At 41.2% G+C, this 9968-nt stretch overlaps 2 protein-coding genes across 4 annotated transcripts; one reads left to right on the forward strand and one right to left on the reverse strand.

Moving 5' to 3' along the window:
- LOC309704749 (uncharacterized protein) lies at positions 1-2847 on the forward strand. 3 transcript variants are annotated; one of them, XM_082530133.1, is made up of 8 exons: positions 1-182; positions 295-397; positions 657-759; positions 839-891; positions 999-1077; positions 1298-1501; positions 1969-2162; positions 2271-2847. In XM_082530133.1, the coding sequence occupies exons 1-7, from the start codon at positions 127-129 to the stop codon at positions 1974-1976; spliced, it is 606 nt and encodes a 201-aa protein (XP_082386259.1). In that variant the 5' UTR covers positions 1-126; the 3' UTR covers positions 1977-2162; positions 2271-2847. The 3 variants fall into 3 exon arrangements, 1 of the variants encoding a protein (XP_082386259.1); XR_014276368.1 differs by lacking the exon at positions 1298-1501 and having other exon boundaries at positions 13-182; positions 657-724; XR_014276367.1 differs by lacking the exon at positions 1298-1501 and having other exon boundaries at positions 13-397.
- Positions 2848-3843: 996 nt separating this feature from the next.
- Positions 3844-7049, reverse strand: LOC309705801 (uncharacterized protein). The gene is made up of 4 exons (XM_082531785.1): positions 6737-7049; positions 6253-6363; positions 5638-5804; positions 3844-5305 (listed from the first exon to the last, which is right to left on the reverse strand). The coding sequence occupies exons 1-4, from the start codon at positions 6824-6826 to the stop codon at positions 4378-4380; spliced, it is 1296 nt and encodes a 431-aa protein (XP_082387911.1). The 5' UTR covers positions 6827-7049; the 3' UTR covers positions 3844-4377.
- Positions 7050-9968: the final 2919 nt, after the last annotated feature.

A 9968-nucleotide genomic window follows, 5' to 3' on the forward strand; every position in this document is an offset into this window, starting at 1 on the left:
TTTGCACTCTCTCTAGTGCATGATACTTTTCAGTGTCCCTCATTAGGAAAGCTCAAGGCCCAAGCCTACCATATCCATCTTTTTACAAAACAGTTTTGTGACATACCCAAGAGGACCATAGTCTATATGAATTCATTTGGCGAGTCGGAGGTCAGAAAAAGTGCGGTGTTGAAAAACTGGAGGTAATTAATTAACATATTTAACATAACATATTTAATTTAATTGAAATCATTACCGAACGTGGTTATTGATTTCTCTATATGCTTTTTATTTGTAATAACTGCGATCTCTCAGCTCATTTGCTTCAGCAAGAGGCTGCGCTGGAGAGTGGACCTTGTCACATGTGAGCCACCCACATCAACAGGATGGGAACTCATGTGGAGTGCATGTCATAATGGTACTGAAAACTATAGCTTTAACCTATATAAGTAATGTTTACATTTTTGCCTAGTCAGTTTTTAAAGCCTTAGAGGCAGGATGGTAAAATCTCAATTTTTTTTGTAGATTGAACCATTTCAGCAGTAATGCTTCGCTTTGGTTGCTCTGTTTTTGTTTTTTTTTTCTCGGGGGGGGGGGGGTTAAAAACAAACAAACATTTCTTTGTTAATCTAATTCTTTTTGTTCTTTTTTTTTTTTTCTTCTTCGTCAATTATTAGTTTGCCCAATCTCTCATTGACGGTAAAACACAAGTGGAGGAGTACAACACTGAAATCACAAAGCTCAGGTCCCGACTTTGCCGCTACTTATTTTCCTCAATAGGTAAAGATAAAATTAGCTGCCTTCTTTTTCTCTAACATTGGAAAATGTAACTTGTACTTAAACAAATTATATTTTGCAGATCGAACTAGGAAGTGCAGTCAGTGCTGGTGTGTGATTGCAGCCAAAGACCGGGTACACTATGACATGTCCTTAGCCATATAGATTTTTATTTAATGGACTTTGTTCATTTGTTTTTTGTTTGTTTATTTCTTCTTCTTTTTTTTTTTTTTAATTCACAGGTGCAGTGCCAGAAATGTGGTGCATACAAGCACATGCGTTGTTCAAAGTCTGTTTGTGGCATCTGTATCTTCTGTGAGAGTAAGTCACAATATAACTAAACAATGTCCAAAAATGTTTAAAGTGAAAAAAATTTCGTAATTTTGCCTTTGCACACCAGGACTGTGTAATTAAAGTGGACGTTTCAAGATCCAGTTTTTACACAAAACTATTTTAGACATAACTGTGTCGTATTGTGGGGATTTCTCTTCACAATTAAATTGATATAGTGCTGTTTATATCATTCTTCTTTATGTAACAGCACAGTGCAGCACAGCAGAGGGAAAGGAGTTGTGCAGCATAGTGGGTGGCTATACAGGAGGAGCAATAGAAGTAGCCAGTGAAGAATGTCATCAGGGAAAGCATCAGGCAGCGAATGACAAAGGAAAAGTTCCTAAGGGAGAGAACATCTGCAGCAAATCGACAAGTAACAGTGAGATAGGAAGACTGACAGTCAGAGATGAAGGTACACAGACTGAAAGAGATGAAGGTACACAGACTGAAGACAACGAAAAAGAAGCAGAAGTATACGGCACAAGTCTGAGTACAGATAATGCTGCTGCTGATGATGTTGACAGGATCGATGCAGATGCAGAATTTCAAACTGATTCAGAAGGAACTAGTACAGTTTACAGAGTGCATGGTCGCTTATCTGTACCAAGCTCAAAAAAGAAAACCTACACAATAACAGAAGACGAGATCAAGCGCAGAATCCAAGCAGAGGTTTGATTGGGGTAGGTATACATTTCGTGATTTTGATGTCACCTGAAATAAATCCGGGTTACTCGTATCAATGAAGTGACAATGTGGCTGGAAATTGTGCATTTGCTGCAACATATACACAATTACACCATGTAAACAAAAGCATTTAACTTTGTGCGCGTGTGTGTGTCTCTCTCTGCTCTTTTGGTGTTTGCACTTTTTCTTTTTTAGGGCCGTAAAGCCAAACTGCCCGCAATGATTCTTGACAGGCCTAAGAAGGCCAAAACTAAAGTAACAGTGTTTAGTGTTCTGAGTGAAGAGGAGGCTGGGGAGCTAGCCCTCGGGTTTGCCGGAAGATTGGCCTGCGATGTCACAACAGACATGGTCTGTAAAGGCATCGACCATTCAAGTGCTGATATGACAAAGTAAGTTAGTAAAACAATATGAAAGTTGTATCTTTTTTGGTATTATTTGTCATTTCCCCGTATTTGGGTTATTGGTGTAACATTGTTAATCTTACTTTCTAATAACAGACAGACTCTTCTCAAAATCCAACACAATCTTAAACATGAGCTGACTGATTCCTCAACCTTCAGTTTGCTGACACACACCTTTGGCCCCGCTGCACTGGATTCTGTCATTTCATTCCTGTGTGAAAAACTTGATCTTGTCTCTTAAATAATGAAACCTTTTGTTTGTTCTGTAAATCAGAATCTTGAAAATTGTTCATTGTTGTTCTAAGTTTGTGTTAACTATTTGGCAAAAATGATTGGTTCCTAATCCAAACAGCATAATGACTGTTCTAACACATATCTTAAAAATGCTACAAAGAAAGAAAATTATCACATATGTTTCAATATGAATGTAATTGTGTCACACTCGGTTTGTAGTAGCTTTCCTGTTTTATTTTGAGTTTTGGTATGTTTACACTGTTATTTTTATTTCCCGTGTGTTCGTCTTCCCTTATTAGTTTTACTGTATTTAATTAGTCTGATTTAATAACTTATAATTATTTACTTTCCAGTGTGTATATATGCTCCTCGTTTGGATTATTGTTTGTTTGAGTTCTGCCTGTCTTTTCTATTAAAGATTTGGACTTTTGGACTATTAGTGGACCTCGTAGGTTTTTATTCTGTTCAATTGGTAATTGACTGGGTTTAATTTAGTGGCCTGGAAAACAGGCCGGAGGGGTCTGGTCATTTTAACCCCCTAAGACCCGAAATCTTCCATGGCATGCATTTTTAATTTCTCTTTGATATTTGGGCCGATTGGAACCCGATGAATGTAAAAAGAAAGAATTACCAGGTTTTGTTTTTTTTACCTAATTTTTGTTTCTGAGAAAAATGAGAGCCACATATGAGGACATTAATTTGAAATTTCGATAGAACAGTTGCAGTATAATGTCCTCGTAACTGTATATCAGGCACTTGTTGATCAAGATTTAGTATTTTGGTCTAAATAACCCAAAATGTGATGTCCACATGTGTGGACGCCAGGCTGGAGTAAAGTGTTAGAGCTATTTATACCTATGTAAACTTTTATACACTGGTTTTTACCTGTCTTGTTTCAGAAAGGTTTAAAAGGGTAATGTCCACAGTTTATTTGTTTATTTATTTGTTTGAATTCAACATATTTTATTAAAGTAATTGAGCTTGAACACAGAAAAAACTGAATCAAATAATCATAAAATCAAATAACTTGCACTATACTGAAGTCTAATCTACTCTGAGCTAATGCCGGTTTCCAACACTAATGATCGGGTGAAGGAGAGAGATGAGGGTGTGCACGGCCACTGGTGCTCTTATCCCTGTTCTTTGTGATACAATCCAACAGGAAAGCAGTCAAACCCTTGGACATTAGCCAAGTTAACGTTCACAAATATATACACACAGAGGAACTCTGAGCCCCAATGTCAGCATTAGCACAAACATGCCACTTCATACCAAATCTCAGTGTGAGGTCAGGTGTTAGTCTCATTCCATTATTCTGGCTATATTTTCTTACTCATTACTATTAAACTTATACTTAAGACTAACTATTAACAAAATCACACCCCAATAACTCTGTCATTACACTTTGTATTTAATCATAAAAAGGCTGGATGTTGAAACCTTTTACTTCTATTTTGTATGAGCCAGGATTCTCAACAGCTGATACTCTATGTCCAAAAAGTGACAGGTATCGTTTTATGGAGCAAAAAACTTAAGAGCGCATATTTTATAAATAATACCAACAATTACAAATGCAGACCTTTAATAGTAATAAGTAATCCTTTATTTATAATGCATAGCAATATAAAAATAGTAACATATGAAAATATTACAATGGGCACAGATGAATTTGTATCAAAAACAGCAACCAAGCCAAAGTAATGAATAACACACATAAATAACAACTGCTTGAGAGAGCAAACAATTTCTTTTCATCTGTTCCTTGGCAGAAAGTTAAGACAGCTATTCAGCTTTAGGTTTCAATAAACAGAAGTAATGGATGCAGTCCCTTTGAAATGTCTACACAAAAGTCTACTTGTGCATATACTTAGCTTTAACTCTTCTCTTTTTTGTTTTGTATTCCAAAAGGTTTTCATTTTCTCCAGAGGATGTCTCCCTTTCAGTGGTTATCGACTGTTCACATTCATTTTCAGACTGTTGGAATGTCGATGCTGGCCGAACGTTTCTTGCTAGAATACAATGGCCTAATTTTGCGTGCATTATCTGTCGTCTTTATTTCGTACTGGCATATACTTTTGCCTACTTGTTTTGTTTTTAAGACATTTGTATGCAGTTCATCTATCATTGCAGTAATACCCTCTGGAATGAATGCCCACTGTTTAACTGTGTCTAAAACAGCATTTAGTTTTCCAACTGCATCTTCTGTGAATTTTTTGTCTGTGCTTTCAACTACAGGAGTGTCATTCAAAGTTGATAGAGGACTTTTCAGAGAGTTTTTCATTTGTTTAAAATGGCTACAAGCCACCTTCAGGCAAGCACATGTGTTATAGAGAGAGAACGTACAACAAGTGCACTGAAGTGTTTCAGCCGATGCAAAAAAACACAGATTTCCAAACAAACTTGGCATTTTTATCACTTTCAAGTCCTCACAGTGTACAAAGTAATGCCTTTCTTTCACTGCAATTCTTGCCAAGGTAGAAATGTCTGTTTCCATGTTTGGATAGATGTCATTGTCAGCCTCTGCTAATTTTGCAAGTAACACTAGATGCTTGCAAAGAAGTCCCCGTAAGCCATATGTACAGTTGCAGTAGGACTCAACAGGGCAGACATCATACACCATGTCTTCTCTTGACTCAGATGGGACTTGATATGCATTAACTCCATGGCTGTTCTTGACTGTAATTTTAAGAGCCCAACCACTTTCCATCAGTCTTGAAGCAGAGTCTGAAACTTGAGACAAGGTGTCAGCAAACCTGTTTTTCATGCGGCCCACATCTTGCAGGGTTTTTATGACTGAGAAGTAGTCGTCGGCCTTCCCTAGGAGCACTTCAATCAGATCATCCAGACGCCTATTCTTGTAGCCAGATAAAAACTGGTATTTCAGGCGGTGGAAAAATCTGAAAAACAGTTATTTGAAATGATTAGTAACTGTAATTGAAGGAATTTAAAGTTTTAATCAAGACTGTATTATTTTTTTAAAAATTGGAATACCTATTGCACACGTCTTTTATAAAGGAATGCTCTGTGCCGGTTTAGCTGATTTAGGCAAATCCACCTACTCTGTTTTTTGTTGTGATAACATAAAAAACGCTGCTAGAATTTAAAGGATTTGCCTAAAACCTGTTCTGGCAATGACATGACGAACCTACTCAGTTTAGCCTCTTGGATTAAAGCATAATATCTTTTTTTCAGCAATACAATTGAATGAGGTCAAAATAATAAATCATACCTTTCAATCACATTGTTTGTTTCAGAACGAGCGTGACTGAAGCGACGGCCGTAGTCACACCACATGTGGCCAATGCCTTCCCAGTGCTTCTGAAAATACTGGCACACCAAAGGGTATTGCTTAAATGTCTGGCAGAACTCTGCTGATGTGGCTTTAAAGTCGTCCTCCTAAGAGAATTGGATGCAACAGAATATATTTCAATCCATTTAACAGACCTATTGAAATCTTTAATATTATGTATTGAAGCCCTTTTCCTTTTATTGAATAACATTAAGAATTTTAAGTTATTAATAATATGTCATGTTTTTGTATTAAGAAGCAATTATTTCTTCCCTTACAATGGCTAAGAAGGAACACTAAACCTATAAGCATATTTGGTTTCAGCATCTGTCTGTGAAAGAATCCCACTCACAAGTTCTACTGCACAGTGGGTGACACAATGATGTTCTGCACAGCTTAAGTACTTGTTTTGATAAGCAAGATAAGAAGCCAGTTTTAGAAATTGTTTCAAAAATCTATTTTGTATCTCTCTGTAACTTTTTTTAGCAACTGAAAGTTATTATGCTCTTAGTGTAATCAAGAAATCAAAATGTGAAATAGACAAATTACACTTACAGATGTGCAAGCTTTCAGCTTACAAAAGAAAGAAATGATTTCATTTCTCTTTTGGGTGTTAGAAAGCCCATGGACCCCGGACTCTGATTTTGAAAGCCATCGATTAACAGCCTGTGAATGTAAGAGAAAAAAAGTTAATCTGGAGAGAGAGACAGAGGAGCAGCTGTACAAAAAGCATAAAAGAAAGCTGACGTCCAAAAATAACTTTGTCACTCACTGGACAAGAGGACCTGTGCATTACAGAAATCAACCAGGCAAACATATTTTTAAATGTCAAAAAGAGCTTTGGGAAGCAGCCACCAGAAGATGAGTGCACTGTGGTCTTAAATGGATGGACATAGTCACTCAACATTTTATCCCTTTATATTCATTAACCTGAGTAGGTGAATATCACAATGAGGCAAATCATAACAACAGGACCCTGTTGTAAAAATGTGTTTCAGGTGCATCTTAGACAACGTGAAAAGAAAACAATGTGGTTTACCTGCAAGACATGGTACCAGCATAGAAGGATAGCTGACTCTGGAAAAACCTTCTGCAAAGCATTTATTTCCGCAAAGTCTTTGTCAACCATAAATGCTCTACAGAAAAAAAGAAAACACTAAATGAGATTAAACAGTATGAAAATGTTTTTGCTATCTCAAAGCACCACTTCAATGCCAAATTAAACATTTCAACTCACAAGTAGATATATAAAATACTGCATACAGCCTATAGGAATAACTTTAACAACTGGAAAGGAAAGTTTTTTGCAGCCCATGCTGCAGCTATAGCATTAGATTCTGGCATGTTATAACTTTTTTGAACCGCTAGCCTTGGGGAGGCTAGCGGTTGAGCTACAGACTGGGAGGTTTGTGGCTGGACACAGAACTGAGCCGGAGAATGGCGATAAAGTCCTGGCTCAGAAGGGGCGGCAGAGAAACAGTCTCTTGGTTTTACAGAGGGTTTGTACACGCCCACTTGCGAAGGATCTGTTACCACGAAGGTGGGTAAGCGACCCGTACAGTCTCCCATCCCGCTCTGAATAGCCCCAGAAAACAAAGTCCTGTAGCCGCCTCTCTATAGCGCGCTGGGACTCCCCGCCCGGGTTTTCCAGCCACAGGTCGATGAGCTCCTGTGTGGCATCGATGAGATTCTCCCGTAGCTCCTTAGTCGGATTAAGCGCTGCTGGGTCCATTTCGTGGTCGCGTCGTACCGTCACGGTTCGGGGCAGCGGCCGTGTGAAGAGTGGAAGGAGGACTCAAATGCAGCACTTATTCAGACGTGAAGGGTGATTTATTAACAATACCAGACATAAAGTGGAGATGGCAAACAGAACTAAGGACGAACTAAACTGGGATAAACTATACAAAGGAGTGGCAAACCTGAACATGAAGGGAGAACAGCAGGGAGAGCACGCAGGGGATTTCACAAGGTATGAATACAGACGACGCGACGAGGAGCAGAGGAAAACACACACTATAAGTACACAGAGACACTGGGAAATCACACACAGGTGGGAGACACAGCTGGACCTGGTTAACCTGACGAGACAGGGGAACACTGACACCAGGGACCAATAGAGGGAGCACAAACTCAGAACCCAGTACCTAAAATCCCAAAACACAAACCATCCCAAAACAGCCCATGAATAATAAAGAGAATAATAACAATAAAGAACACAAACACAAAGTCACCGAGTCATGGTCGCAGGACCATGACAGTTATGGTTTTTGGTCTTAGTACCTTTAGTGTTTTGTTTCTTAGTGTTTTGCCAGTTTGTTTTGGTTTCCTGGTCTTCCCTTGCCGTTATCATTAAAGGATCACTTTTCTGTTGAAACTTACTACTCCTCGTCCTCATCTGCTTTTGGGTCCCTTTTTCCATTACACAGCGGCGCACCCTGCCGTGACAGAACGACCCGACCAGTATGGACCCAGCGGATGTCTGCGAGGATTTTTTTGAGTTCAGCGCACGTGTGACCATCCTCCAGGGACAATGGAACATCTATTCTGTATGCAGACAGGAGAGTGAGGCGGAGTCAGTTAAAGTTCGGCTTCTCCAGATCCTGTCTGCTTACCCTGTCTACACGGCAGAATTGTCGGAGGATGTGCAGGATTTCGTTCGCACTGTTTTTTCACTTCAACAACATCAGGACTGTGAACAGGAATCGCTGCCGCTGCCTTGCGTGCCTGAGACAGTTCGTGTCGGCTCGCTGAGACTCGCTGCAGCGTCCCCACCTCACAGCTCACCAGTTTCCACGCCCTCGTCACAGTCTCGCCACGCTCTTGCCACGGTCCAGTGCGGGGAAGCACTGGACACCATAGACTTGGACCATGACGAGCGCCAGTTAATATTCTGCGCTCTATTGGAGGAGGAGCTCCGGTGGAAGCCATGGCTCATTCCGGAGCACGAGCCCTCTTTCCGGGGAACTCGACTGGCTCTCGGGGGACCTCGGAGTTACCAGGGACTTCCACCTATCGCTCCGCCGTCTTCCACTCCCAAGAAGAAACGGCGTGCGCGCCACCGACGCTCCGCACCACGAACGCAAGTGAGTGACTATGTTTTGTCTCCTCATGTTTTTTCTTCGGAGGTTATGGAAACTGACACTGCTTTTCCGGTTCATGAGCCCGGCTGTAAAGAGACTGTTTGCACAGGAAATGCTAGCCATCAGGCTCAGCTAAGCTGTTGTGGGACTGCTATCCAGGCCGTTTTGGAGCCGGGGACGGAGGTGCAGCTTGTGCAGCCTTTTTTAGTGTTAGCTGGAGGGCCCGAGGAGCCCGTCCGGCCTCATGTTTCGTCTGCTGCAGGTTCGGGAGAACCCTGCCAGCTTCATGCTTCATCTGCTGGAGGTTCTTTATTCTCTTCCCCCTCCTGCCCCCCCCCCCCCCTCTTTCTTAAATAGATAACTATCATATCTGATATCATATCTCACAGTACAATAATATTGAATGGGTTGTATTGTTGTATTTTGTCATGTTTCTCAGGTCTTTGTCTGAATTTCTACGAACATTATTGCTAAGGATTGTCTTATTGCATTGGAGTCACACTGGGTTAAATATGTACACTTGGGTTTTAAGGGGTATTTATTATTTTCTTCTTTTTTTTGGGTTGTATGGAAGCCCCAAACGCAATTTCATTGTTCTTGACAATGACAATAAATAAATAAATACTAATACTAAAATACTAAATACTAACCCAGCCAGCTTCATGTTTCATCAGCTGGAGGGCCCGAGGAGCCCGTCCAGCTTCACGCCTCGTCTGCTGAAGGGCCCGAGGAGCCCGTTCAGTCTCACGCCACGTCAGCTGGAGGGCCTGAGGAGCCTGTCCAGTTTCACACCTCGTTAGCTGGTGGGCCCAAGGAACCCGTCCGGCCACCTTCTGCTTCACCACCTGTGGCTGTAGTGCCACCACCTGCGGCTCCCGCGCCGCCGCCTGCAGGACCACCACCTGCTGCGCTACCGCTTGCTGCTTCTGCGCCTCAGCCTGAGGACGACACCTCGCCTGGTTCTGCCACACCTCAGTCTGAGAACTCATACAAACTCATTTCACCCACTATAGACTGTGTGTTGCTGCAACTTACACAGCCTCTTGCCACGTCAGCTGGGGGGCCCGAGGAGCCCGTCCAGCCACCACCTGTGGCTGCCTCACTGTCACCTGGTTCTGCCTCTGCTACGCCTGGTCCAGCTTCTGCTTCTGCTACGCCTGGTCCAGCCTCTGCTTCTGCTACGCCTGGTCC

Source organism: Aulonocara stuartgranti, assembly GCF_965226115.1.
Source record: "Aulonocara stuartgranti genome assembly, chromosome: 4".
In the NCBI taxonomy this organism is placed as follows: Eukaryota; Metazoa; Chordata; class Actinopteri; order Cichliformes; family Cichlidae; genus Aulonocara; species Aulonocara stuartgranti.

Bases quoted from the DNA above. Each gene is read 5' to 3' on its own strand.
- LOC309705801 (XM_082531785.1), bottom strand. From the start codon at position 6,826: ATGGTTGACAAAGACTTTGCGGAAATAAATGCTTTGCAGAAGGTTTTT. The intron at 6,364-6,736 runs GTAAACCACATT...TTACATTCACAG, and splicing joins GCTGGTACCATGTCTTGCAG to GCTGTTAATCGATGGCTTTC. The intron at 5,306-5,637 runs GTATGATTTATT...ACTGTTTTTCAG, and splicing joins ACAAACAATGTGATTGAAAG to ATTTTTCCACCGCCTGAAAT.
- LOC309704749 (XM_082530133.1), top strand. From the start codon at position 127: ATGAATTCATTTGGCGAGTCGGAGGTCAGAAAAAGTGCGGTGTTGAAA. The intron at 398-656 runs GTACTGAAAACT...GTCAATTATTAG, and splicing joins GTGGAGTGCATGTCATAATG to TTTGCCCAATCTCTCATTGA. The intron at 760-838 runs GTAAAGATAAAA...TATATTTTGCAG, and splicing joins CTACTTATTTTCCTCAATAG to ATCGAACTAGGAAGTGCAGT.